The following is a 13,232-nucleotide window of genomic DNA, read 5'->3' as shown; positions in this document are numbered from 1 at the left end:
TCGACGTTTAACCAGTCTCCGTCAGTTGGATCTGTGCACTGTAGAGGTTGATTATACGGCTTTGAAGGCGTTCTGTCACTCCAATCACTCCATAACCTCCATTCGGTTTCACTCTGTCAGTGTATCTGGTTGGAAGGAGCAAGAGGGCCACGTTCTTAGATTGACTCTAGAGCCACTCTGTGATGTCATGGATGTCTGGTCCGGACCAGTCATCAAGTCGGCTATTTGGCCAACTGACCGGCTAATTGACCAAAAAAAGGCTAATTTGGTCAATTTTCACTCCACTTTATGGATTAACCAGGATTTGGTCAATTGACTTGCTGAAATGAAAGTAACCCCTTAGAGCCCTACATTTTAGGTTTTTTTTTTAATAGTACTACATATAATTAAGGTTGTAATTAATATATTATATAATTATCCTATTTCACTTAAAGTACCCTATTCTTACAATATAAAAGTTGAAATATCACGATATTTCAGTGCTTATAACCACTTTTACTGAAAAAATGAGGCTATTCCAGGATTTTACTAAATACCTAATCTCCGGCAATTATTCAGCGAACGTGCTAGTCCCAATTAGGTGACAACAACACCAAAACATTATCACCAACCTGCGCCTATATAGTCGTCACGTGACCTGAATTGTCACAACTATATAAATTTCAATGCGCACTCTCTAGCTAATTATATACCGTACAAACCGCACACTCTAGCTAAGGTAATTATATACCATATTACATAAAAGAAACCCACACCACTACTAGTTAGCTAAAAGCTTCCTGCTTTTCCGTACCTGCCTTCCTGACTAACGGATAGCCTGGCGGATAGAAGGGCTAGAGTTAGCCACTTCAGCCTGTAACTACGCCTGAATCTAGAGCTAGGCCTGAATCTGGTCGGGTGGCTGAATCTGGTCTTCAATATCGTCAGCCCCACTCCCTACTTCACTCTCTTCAATTCCACTCCACTCAGCTCCATCTCCTTCACAATCAGCCTGTGAAAGTGCCTCTGCAGCCTTCCTCTTCTCCACAAGTCGACCAGCCTTTTGAAGTGAGGCAATAGTCCCCCGGTTATTTTGCTTGCAAACTGCTGCAGCTAAAGTAAGAGGCTTTGAGCTAATCTCACTAGTTGGTAGGATTGGAAATGAATCTGGAGACATTGCAAGGATCATTGAACCAGCCTAGTGAAGGCCTTTTAATAGGCCCCACTAGGTTATTAAGGTGTATGCCTTATAAACCTTCTTTTCCACGCGGGCTGGTATTCGTGGTAACTCAGTACTTTGCCTCATTCTAATTGGAATTGAAAGTAGAACAATCTGCCCAGGCACGTAAGCAGTAACCTTTCCTCCCTTCTTTTTAATCATCCTTTGAGCAACCTTTGCAGTGTGTTCTTTGATTCGTCGGCTTAATTCTAAGAGCTAGAAGACCTCATTATCTGACTCCTCTTCTTCATTTGAATCAGAATCGGAATTGGAATTAGAATCAGACTCAGAATCAGTAAAAGTAAGAAGCCGACGAGCTTGACGTTCCTTACGTCGTTCAGTGATCTCAGGCCATTCAGGGCACGGCCTTCCAAACCAAGCCTCAAAAGGGGTCACTCTAAAAGGTAACGCCTCTGAAGTTGTGGTATTAATAATCCGTGCAATTACTAGAAGCCATTTTTTCCATTCTTTACTACCTGTCTCGGCTTAAACTGCCCGTAAGCGTTGTTTAAACACCTTATTTGACTGCTCAATTGATCCTTTGGGTTTGAGGGTGGCGTGCGCGGCCATTAATAACCCTTATATTTATTTCTTGAAGGAGTTCTTTCACCTCTCCCTTGAATTCTGTCCCATTATCACAGCAGCTACTTAGTAAGTTAGTAAGTAATCTATTTAAAAAAATAGGTATAGAAATAAAGGTAAAGCTAGGTATATAACTTACAGTTTCCAGGGTACACCATTATCACCAAACCAAATCTCCATTTCAGTAGCTACAGTAGCTGCCTTTTTATCCATAAGGGCGCGAAGCCAGACATACTTTGTAAAGGTATCCTTGATTTAAAGGATCCAGCAGTATAGCCCGTCCGTTTTTGACTATATAATATTAGAATATAATATTAAAAAAGGGTAGGGGGGAGATTTATTACTTACCCGGAAATCCATTAGGTCAATTTGAACTCGATCAAGGGGGGCCTTTGGGATAATTAGGATTACCTGAGGCTTTTCGGCAGTAGTCTATATAGCTACTTAATTACATACAGCACACCTTTGAATTACCCACTTCACATTCGACTTCACAATCCCATAATATAAGGAATTAATCCGTTCTGCCGTTTTATTAATACCGTAGTGTTGTAAAGCTTGGTGGGTTTTACAGATCAAATCAAAGATATCCCATGTACAGGCTACATATCTTGCTGGAATGGTATCCCCACGTGAATCCACATAAGATTTTCGATAAACCTGATTATCCTATAGCTCAAAGTTGCGTAAGGCATAGGTCTTTTCATTGTGATCCTTTTTACTTTATTAACTTTATCTTATAAAGATAGGGAGGGGGTAAAGGTAGGGAGGGGGTAAAGGTAGGGAGGGGGTAAAGGTAGGGAGGGGGTAAAGGTAGGGAGGGGGTAAAGGATACCTTTTGACGCTCAGCCTTTGTTTCGCCACGAGCTTTTACATAAGGATTCCTTAAATAATACTAAATATCAGAGCGCTTTTGGCTTGTTAAAACAAACCTATTTGTACTCTGAAAGAGGTGTGTTTGAAACTCTTCAGTAAGCGATTCTAGAAATGGTTCAATACCTTTCTCAACTAGAGTATCAGGCATAAATCGAGCTCCTTGCGGAGTAGTCGTAGAGATATTAATAAAATGAGACTCAGAGAGCAGGATCTCATTAATTTGGGCAGCCATTAAAGATCAATTAAGGGGGCAATTGAATTAAAGGGATAATTAAAGGGGTGGGTAAAGAAGGGTATATAAGTTCGAATCTAGAGTCAAATCGAATCTAGAGTAAAATCGAATCTAGAGTCGAATTCAGGAGGGAATCTGCGAGCTAGCTTAGGGGCAGGGACACACTTCCATAAATTTTAGGGCAAACACATTGAAGTTTGCGATTTTTACGTGTATTTACTAGGCTTTTTTGCGGGATTTAATAATTAGAGCTAAAAAGAAATGTCGAATTGTCCATTTTTATCAGAAAAGCACCTACCCGGTACGTACCCGTCGGGTACGGGTCGAGGACTATTGAGGCAAACATGAGGATATAATAATAAAAAATGAGAAATGTAGGTCTCCGAGGGGTTACTTTCATTTCGGCAAGTCAATTGACCAAATCCTGGTTATTTCATAAAGTGGTGTACAGTTGGTCAAATAGCCAACTTGACGAGTGGTCCGGACCATGTCCCATTGTCTACGTCAAGTATAAAACGTATGGAGACTTGTGTTGGGTGTTTCGACTGGGAAGAGTGCTCGACACTGCTGTTAGATGATCGATGTCCCGTGAATTCCTCTGAGAAACGGCAAGAAGAGATTTAAAGAGGTGGGCCCTACTGCGGTTTACTTAGATGCCTCTCTAACGACAATAAGGTGTATTGAATCACTACCCAATAGTATTTGGGTGGAATAACTTTATAGCTATGGCATTACAAAGATAAAATCTCCAGCACAGCATTGGAGTTGATGTCTTCCATGTGGCGAGGAAACGTCCAGTCGGGTAAAAATGTGCTATCGATCTGATTGCCTGTCCAAAAGGGATATCATGTCCATGCGTCATATGACTGTCGAGAGCTTTAGATACTACTATAAATCAGAATCCACGAAGTTCCGGATCTCAGCCTATGGCTTTGCTGTCTTGCTGTGCGTTGCGTTAGATAACAGTAAGAGAGACTTGCAATAAAAAAAAGGGGGGGGGGTTTGGAGGGGGGGGTTCATTCGGCCAGTGCACAGCGATCATTAAGGGGCAGACAAACGATCTACTCGTTTAATGTCGCTGAAATGTAAAAGGAAGTGATTATCGACCCTGCTTCGTCTAAAATAGTCTTCGTCTGGCGCTGAAGGAGCGTAGGCTAATCTACGGTTACTATAGCTATTATCTTAGACATTAAGTAGGCATCATAGGGCTCTACGATTGCAAGGACCAGCAACTAGTTAATGGCCACCACATAACCAAGCCACATCTACCACCCGTATCCCAAGCACATAGCTCCCCTAGTAGCTATTGTACAGATCATCGCCCTATCTGCAACATGATGGCCATCACCCTTAGGTAGCAAACCAACCAGTATCGTCCTAGCACCCACCTAGTGATACAGCCCGCCATAGAGCCTACCACCAACAAATGAATTACCACCTCCCGGCACCATCACCATCTGAGAGCTATAGGCCCACATAGTCTTCCGTCATCTAAAGTACATAAGACATAAGAGCTTTAATATGCCCATTAGTTAAGACGTTTTCCTAACGTACTTAAGAAAGTAGTACACAACTAAAAGATTTAGTCGCTAACTACATCCCGCTCCTAAGAAACTTAAATGGCTTAAGATCAAACTAGAGAGATACTACCTACTAATCTAGACGGCAATACTCTAGATTTCCTTACTACGATAGAGCTAAAGACGGTTAGTGTTACTTCTACTTCTCTCCTATCTTGACTACTCTAATAGTTGTCCTAGGCGTATAGCTACCTACTCTATTAGTTACACGATAGGAATATCATCTAGTACTACAAAGACAATCTAGAGGCCCGTAACGCGCTCGAGACAGCTATTTAAGAGAGCACCCGCCTAACGCTCTAGCCTAACCCCGCCCTAGTACCTTCTAATAGCGACGTACTAGTCGATACTACTTCTATAGCCTCCTAGTATAGTACAGAAGAATACGAGAATAGCTTAGACAACACTAGCTAGAATGTAATCTACGATCAGAGCTTACCTAGCATTAGTACTTAGTACAAGAGCCTCCTCCCTAATCATCCTTACCGAGACACATTAGCCGGGGAACAAGGAGTTAAGGATAGAGGATACTAGGTAAACTTAGAGGATAAGGAGGATTCTAAAAAGGAGTAGACAAAGGTTACTCTAATCGACTACAGACATTAAGCTTTAAATCTCTTAACAAGACTATAGTCCTCGTCCGTTACTATATAGGAGTAGTATAAATATAACATTACTCTATTAACTTCTTTAATATATAGTAGCTACTAAGTGATTTAGATCGGTTAGAGCGGCAATTATGTAGAGCCTAGGAATTAAACAGGGGTTTACGGTAAGCTAATACCCCTCCTGTCTATCCGGGACGATAATTAAGTACCTAAATTAGCCGTGTTACTTAGTTACGAAACTCGTACTCTATTCTAACGTGTTTTTGTAGTGTTATAAGCACATCTCTTACTGTATAAGGTATTAAAAACTCGGCTAGTTAAGACTCTAAGCTTGTTCTAGGCGGCTACTAAATAGTAAGTAGACTAACATGTATTTAGAGTTAAGGTAGTAGAGGACTTTAATGTCTCTTAACTACGTTCTATCTAACACTATTAAGACATCCTCTAGTTCTAGATTTCCGCCTTTAAGTAAGGTCAAACTTAGTAAATCCGAGTAGATAAGTACGGAGCGCGTCTAAGTTAAGAAGATACCCGAGTTCATTCTTTAATAGAGGGTATTTAGCAGAAGTTATCAGGTAATCGTGTAATTCTTTAAAGCGTCGATATGCCTATTCTCGTCTAATTTAAACACGATATATTTACCTAGAACTAGAGTAAAGTAGAGATTAATTTGCGCTAGAATAGAGTAGGGGTTAATATTATTAAGGATGACCTTGTTAATAGTGGCGGGCTTCGGTTAGACACGGGCACAAGCATGTTCTTACGCGGTAAGGGGCCGCTTTAGAACTATGCCCCCTAACAGCAGCTCTACGCTAGAGGTAATCTTGACGGCAAAGCGTTTGCACTCTTAGCTAGTGAAAGGAGGGCTCGTACCACGTGACGCAGCCATATATAGTATGCTCTTACAAAGAATTCATTTGCAGGGGACGATGAATATAGGGACTAATGACGGGGTGTAAGCGGTAGGAGACGCCGAGGCCCGCAACACTGTGGGTCTGTTGGTCCAGGATCATCGACCAGTCTCTCTTGACCTTCGACTTACACTAAACTTCGCTTTAATAATGTCACGTCAAATTCTGATAGCTTTACATATTGACGGCAAAAAGGATAAAGAGCTTTAACGCCCTATACTTACTGCCTTAACTACACTTTAGCTCTCTATCAATTTGTAAGGGTACCCTATCTGATCTAATTAATACTAACATTACCTAATAGAAGAGGAATTTCTAAAAACCTAGAGTCTACTATAGAGAAGTACTATAAAAAGTTTACTAAGGTACTTAAAGCGTATAAAGGTATCTAATATAAGTAGGTATGCCGGGCTTAAGGATAAACCAGATATAGAAGTACGAGAGATCTATACAGGCGTAATAGAACAAAGTACCTACGTGTAGTAGTGATTTTATTCTCAAGATGTTTCTACCTCTTCGTCTAGTTTGTTAGTATTACAGAGGTATTACAAACACGCAAGTAACTGTCGTTCCTCGTGTACGTTGTTAAGAGACATTATAATATGTAATGACTTATTTTTAAAGAGAGTTTTGTTAAAGCTAACTCTTGGCTACCGTATCCTATTCCTTTGAATAATGCTACTGTATTATTTTTTGGTTTTGCTAAGGCACGTTATATAGAGTCCTTTCCAGTTGTAATGGGATATAGAGATCAATAACGTTCTTGATTAGAACACTCTGCAACATCACTCATCTTTTTTAAGTAGAGCTATCTTCAATATCAGTTACAACTATGCCAAACACTTGAAGCGCAAAGTTATAACAGAAATCTGGTAGTCAAGACTTAGATCGGTCACAGCACCCATCCCTTATGAGCTGCTTGGCCCGCCCTCTTCTGGTGGGCCGCAGTTTCGGACGTAAGCTTAAAACCTTAATGCACCTTAACGAGAAAATGGTGCGGCACACCATCAATAACACTCGTAGCTTAGACATCAGCATATACCTGGAAATCGAGAGAACAGTGACCAAACACGGCCTTCTTATTTGTAAAGACGCAGCGTCCTATATCGACTGCTTGAGATCTCGAATTTCGGTCATTTTGCAAGAGGCGGTGCAAAAGACGTTCTGCCCGGCTGCTCTATACCACAGCTATCTACACGTCAAGCTCGATATAAAAGTCAAGAAGGCAGGGATTAGGAAGACCAAGAACCCTTGATCTTAGCTTTAGGCAGTAATGTTTCTACGTTCAAAATTAAGAGGCGATGGCCAAGGACAAAAGCGATTAAGTACTAGTAGTAGCTACTTAAGGCAAGAAAGCCCCCCTAAAGTCAATTTAGTACTATTGATTGACTCGATCTAGGATAGGATTACCGATTAGAGCAGAAGTCAAGTAGTAGGAGCAACTGTAATTATTATCAGGACCGCGCCCTCTACAGGCAATTCAAAGTAGTTACTTAGCTTAATGACGGAAAAGGAGCTTCTTAAACATTATAAAGGCGAGTAACGCTGTCTATACTCCGGACGTCGCCTTGCCTTTAGCTTTGAGATCCGTGTAATAGGCGGAAACAGCTCGCGACAGTTAACTTAGGCGATGTAGCTAGGAGATACAAGTCTAGGCCGAGCTTTTACGTGATCCTTACTATACGCTCCTATTAATTACTAGGTTGTAAGCGATGTCGGTAAGAGCAAACCTGGACAAGTGTATCTAAGGCTTGTTTACAAAACATAATGCTGGACGTGGAACGTAGTGACTCTGACGACTACTTAGATACATTTTACTAAGAGCTTTCCCCTCTACTGAATGCAGATCGTATTTTGCGCTGGTTAGACACCATCTAACCCCCTCCCCCTAACCCCTAACCACCCTAACCTTTTGCCCAAATCAATGCTATATCTCGCAGAAAATTAGTACTGCCAAAAGGCCTTATTGACAAGGGGGGATGGGGGGTATGAGCCGGCAACTAGTTGATGGCCACCACATAACCTACAATAACCAGGCCACGTCTACCCCATAACTAGCAGTTTTCTTTTATCTCCTACGATACTATGATTAACTCCTGTACTCAGCCAGTCGACTCATTTCCCCGCCGTCCGAAATTTCCAGAATAAGCGTCGACTCTCCCGACTTAACTGGCCTTAAGACTCTCCCAACAGAAATTCTGCAGGCCGTTGTCGACCTGCTTCCACTCTGGGATATCAAAAGTGTGTCTTACACCAGCAAACGGCTCAGGGGAGCTTCTCTAACGCCCCTCTTCCGCCACGTGAAATTTAAGTTCTCTCAGGCCGGGATCAAGGGGCTCAAACGCCTCTTAAAATCAGAAATTTCGAGGCATATTACCTCCTTTAACTACGAAGTTCCGGAACTGCTGAAGACCGGTAGGCACACTCATTACTATGCAGAGTTTACGCTAATGCTGCTCGTAACACCGAGTAGACATACTAGATTTCGATCGTTTCAAGTCCGACGTCCTGACTCCTGACAGCTACGTGGATCTGGCGAAAGATCTGTACGATGCAGAGTGCGAAGAAGATGAATGCCCTTCATATATGGCCATATACAATACCGTACACGAAATTTGTCGCGAGCAGCATAACATTGTTAATAAGGGTGCTGACCTAGTTCTATTATCTGTCCTTGAGGCACTACCTTAGTTAAAGGAGGTAAGATTGTACTTCGGCGGGGTGTTAGAAGATTGCGGCTGGCTGCTTCAGTCCTTAACCCCAGACATGATCAGCGACGAGTTTTACCAACACCATCTCTACGTCGTCGCGAGCGCGATTCGGAGGGCCAGAACTAGAGGTGTTGCCATTCATACCATCAGCTTGTAGGCTTTCGAACTTCCATATTACTGTCCATGGGATATACCTGATCTGAGCACTTTGTCGGCGTCTCTAAGACACCTACTGGAGCACATTAAGGTCCTACGTCTGAGTGGGTCCAAGTTTGTTCTGAAACTGCTGTCCCACTACGCACTAGATCTTTATCAGCTTGACATGTGTGGAATAGAGGCTTCTAATACGACACTAACTACTTTTCTTAAAACAAATAAGAAAACTATTCGGTCTATTGGCTTTCACGATGTAACAATCTAGACATCGAACCAGCGGCTAAAGAGCAGCCATCCGATAACTACAAGTACACTGTGTAGTATGCTTAATGTGCTACAGTCTACGCTATGCCGAGCAGATAATTACGGCTGTCTTCTATAGTAGAAAGAGGGATCGAGGCTACTACTAAGCCAAGACCGCCTGTATCGTTCTACTACAAAGAGAAAGTTTGATGACTTATAGTAATCCTTAGAGGCAGACAAAGCGAGACTACCCGTAGTAATTAGCACTTGCGTTAGGCGAGATAAGGCTCGGTACCGCGGCGAAGTGTAGGCGGCTAGAGCACACTAAAGCAGGCTATACAGCGAGGAGAAGAGCAAAAGATGTGAGCATAGCAGTTACTAGAAAGATCCCGAAAGTGTAGCTATAGACATTTCTTCGATTATTAAATTTTAGACCTTACAAGATTAAAAGAGCTACATCCGCCTAAATAGCACTTTAGCAAGTGACTACTATACTCGTGAGCATTGCTCGAAGGGCAGACACCACAGTAGGTCTCAAACTTGGCATAATCCTTGCCATCTATGTTGTCTTGTCTAAGTCCGAGAAATCTTTACACTAGACACGGCGAGGCGAAGGTACCTCGCGATCTCGTTTGTGGTAACAGGACGTTCTCACTGGCATTGAAGATATCATCAGTCACTGCCGACAGAAGCAAGCTCCTCCTGCAACGCATTAGCGTGTTGATAACGTCTTTCACCCGGGAAAGGCCCTTACTCGCGTGTCTTTAGACGTGTTGCTACCTTGTCTCCGACTGCATATGACTGTAGAGAATTAGCTGACTCGCTGCCACTTCTGTTGTATGGGTCATCACCCTCCATCACCTACTACGGGCGCATCGCCTGCGCGCGGTCTTCCAGCAGCTATCGTATGGGGCCACACCCTCTCTGCGCCGTGATGCCCATCACCCACACGGGCTCATCCCCTGCGTGGTCTTCCAGCACGTATCGTCTGTTCGCCACCCGCTTGGCCTCGTTCGAAAACTCTAATATCTCATTTTCTTAACTAGGATATAGGATAATGAAGCAGTACACATACCCTTCCTAGGCATCCGTGAGGTTGCAAGCCAGAGCTCTTGAAAAGTTGGGACCCGGGATCGCCAACACCTTTGAGCAGACAATCTCAGAGGGGGGGATGTTGTAGATTCAGTCCATGTTTTCTGTATTTCCGTTGACATGCTGTCCAGTTCGTGGAAAGGTGCACTTTGTAACGGCTGGGCAAGACGTAAGTCAAATCCTTGTGACTGTAATAAATATGCTCTTATCTCTGCAAGAGTACTGTTATCGAGCATATCGATCTGAGGGGAATAAGCAAAAGGAATTCTGTAGAGGAAACAAACTGTACTGAGATTATATGGGTCGCACTCCGCGATGGAGTCAAGGACGTCACTCCTAAGAGGCGGCCTTCAATCCATTAGCAATTTCCTGCTCGTAGTTGCATATTCTGACATACGACGCCTTCCAAGATGGATGTCTGCACACCATAGTCAGTCCACTGGTGCTCCGATGGCAGGTGATTTAGCGAGCGGCTTACTTCGTTGTTCCACCACCATGCCTCTCTTACATAATAATCAAGTTCCGTGCTTTGTAGCGTGCACCTCTAAGATGGACTCGTAGGTTGCTAGGGGATGTCTTGCTATCGCCGCAGTGAGGGCAAGTCCTCATACAAGAAGCAATCCTCAATTCAGCATTCTGCTGTGGCCAGTTGCTGTAGAGTGCTCTGTGACTCTCACATTCACATCCCAAAAATATAGTGGTATCGCAGTCTCGACCCATCTTTATCAGAGGGGATTTGGGTGACAAAACTATTGAGAAGTCTTTTCGGGTCGCGTCTGTAGATAAACAACCCTTATTTTATGTCGGTGCCTCAGGTAACGATTCCTGGCACGCTTGTTGATCAGTCAAATGGTCAATTTTTCCCAACAGTCTGAGTTCTGATTCCTAAGAAGCACAACAAGTTCGCTTGGCCTGAAAATATAGTATAGTTCAACCCTTCTTGGTATTCTTAGGCAAATCTTATAAAGGGAAACTGTGCTTCTGGGCCATTTGAGATTCACTTGAACGATTAAACGATTAAACGATTAAACGATTAAACGATTAAACGATTAAACGATTAAACGATTAAACGATTAAACGATTAAACGATTAAACGATTAAACGATTAAACGATTAAACGATTAAACGATTAAACGATTAAACGATTAAACGATTAAACGATTAAACGATTAAACGACGGAGTCATCGTATCACGTGCTGTATCAAGCCTGACCAGTGTCTGGACATGGACGACCATTAAGCTAACTTTATACCTTAATTGACGGACAAATTAAAGAAGAACTATGTGAAAATTCGTGATATTCATTGTCCCGTAGGTAGAACATAGTCGCACTCGATTCGTTCTGTGCAATAAGTCAGACCATAGTCTAAAGAATAGATAACTAAATAACCTCTTGAAAACTAACGTGTGAAAAGACCCCTAGTACATCACCCTATGAATAGCTCCACCACATTACGTGTTCTTTTGTCAAATGATATGACATTTTCCGCAGCTCCCGCACACCAGGGCTGGTTCTTTAAGCCAAGTAACCACTTTCGCATCACTTTCTACTACTTTACAAGTCTTCGCGCTCACATCAAGTATTATACCTGATGCCAACCGGTTCAAGACATTTTCATCGACCATGCCATTAATTGTGTCCCACATGAGAACTTGCAGCATAGTTGTCAGGATGTGCGACTTGCCCTTAGGCCATCTCTTCAAAGTTGTGCAACCGTAGGATTTGGCATCTTTGATCGTGAAATACCATAGGACGCTGATGACCTTCCGGCCATCGGCAAGATTTCGGATCTCACGTATCTTGGCAAAAGAATCTTCAGTATCGTCCTAGAGCAAAATGTATACGACGTCTCCAACTTTGTACCTCACCCCACGATATTCCAAGTCTGGTAGAGAAGTGAGGTTCTTCCACTATGGTACACTTTTGTCATGGCGCATTATATAGTGGTTTTTGCGGCCATTTCGGACGACACAATAGTATTCTGGGGCAGCCTCGATTTCATAGTCTGAATGGCCGGAGGTTTCTGAACTTGTTTCAGTTGCTACATCGACACTAATATCTCTGTCCCGACCTGGGCTGCGCAGATCGTCTTGAGGCACATTGTGTGTCTGAGCACCTTCATCATCTCCTAGGAACTGCTCAATGGTGTATTCATGGTCAGATGAGGAAGCTCGTTCGTGGAACTGTTGTATCATTCCATTGTGCTCGCCACTACCTGTCTCAATACGGGCAGCCTTTCCATCTTTTGAGGCCGAAACCTCAACATCTTGGTCAAGAGGTTCCGTAGCCGTCGCCGATGTCTCAGCATCACTCCTCGCATTTTTATCAATGCTTTCAGTTAAGGATGTTTCAGGTCGAAAATTCTTATCTGCCTCCTCATCGCTGGCTCTGTCTGCAAGACAAGATCGCGTCATGGGGTCTGCACTGTTGGAGGTTGAGGCGCCCTCGGTCATATGGCGCGTAATAATGACGCAAGGCAAAGGTATGATCGACGTTCCCAAAGCCGTATCTATCTTCATTTCCATTGTCCTGACGCGGTCTGATACCTCGGTAGAGATGTTTACAGAACCTTCGTCCATCACCGACTGCATGGGGCTGAGAAGAGCGCCGCTTTCTGGGGATGAAATATTCTGGTATTTGTAGTCTGTAGAAAGGGGTAATGGCTTTGTTTCTCGGGAATTTTCCTGCCCCGCACCTGCGCTGTGTCCCATGTTAGCAGGTAGAGGCATTCACAAATGGGAGAAAGAATACATGGGACACGCAATTTGTAGAAGAAGACTTGGAGCATCACTGCGGGAGGAACGGCAAGGGCTATTCGTGGGGCGTGATGGGCGGGCAACAGCCTTAGGCTGGCCCATCCAGAATAAGAGGTAGGTTACTCACCCCTCCCGGTCATCTAGGCTGAAGTGTCCACATAGTGAGATGCCAAACTAGGAGGGCTTCCTCGGGGAAGACGCCGAATCTGCCAAGATGTAAGTACCTGGCCTCCAAGCGGCTCAGCGTTGACACGAAGAGCCGATCCCAACACAGAGGTCGAAGGT

The 13,232-nt window shown here is 43.3% G+C and overlaps 2 protein-coding genes across 2 annotated transcripts; one reads left to right on the top strand and one right to left on the bottom strand.

The window, feature by feature from the left end:
• Nucleotides 1-9,853: 9,853 nt before the first annotated feature.
• M430DRAFT_34910 (hypothetical protein) lies at nt 9,854-10,412 on the top strand. The gene is made up of 3 exons (XM_024866635.1): nt 9,854-9,898; nt 9,949-10,126; nt 10,173-10,412. The coding sequence occupies exons 1-3, from the start codon at nt 9,895-9,897 to the stop codon at nt 10,189-10,191; spliced, it is 201 nt and encodes a 66-aa protein (XP_024720641.1). The 5' UTR covers nt 9,854-9,894; the 3' UTR covers nt 10,192-10,412.
• A 1,564-nt stretch (nt 10,413-11,976) lies between these two features.
• M430DRAFT_237643 (hypothetical protein) lies at nt 11,977-13,114 on the bottom strand. Its single transcript, XM_024864961.1, has 2 exons — nt 13,075-13,114; nt 11,977-12,891 (listed from the first exon to the last, which is right to left on the bottom strand). The coding sequence occupies exon 2, from the start codon at nt 12,780-12,782 to the stop codon at nt 12,102-12,104; it is 681 nt and encodes a 226-aa protein (XP_024720640.1). The 5' UTR covers nt 12,783-12,891; nt 13,075-13,114; the 3' UTR covers nt 11,977-12,101.
• Between the last annotated feature and the right edge of the window lie 118 nt (nt 13,115-13,232).

Source organism: Amorphotheca resinae (genome assembly GCF_003019875.1).
Source record: "Amorphotheca resinae ATCC 22711 unplaced genomic scaffold M430scaffold_6, whole genome shotgun sequence".
Taxonomy (NCBI): domain Eukaryota; kingdom Fungi; phylum Ascomycota; class Leotiomycetes; order Helotiales; family Amorphothecaceae; genus Amorphotheca; species Amorphotheca resinae.
This window is presented reverse-complemented; position numbering and strand designations above follow the sequence as displayed.

Coding starts and splice junctions, on each gene's coding strand:
- M430DRAFT_237643 (XM_024864961.1), bottom strand. CDS start 12,782: ATGCAGTCGGTGATGGACGAAGGTTCTGTAAACATCTCTACCGAGGTA.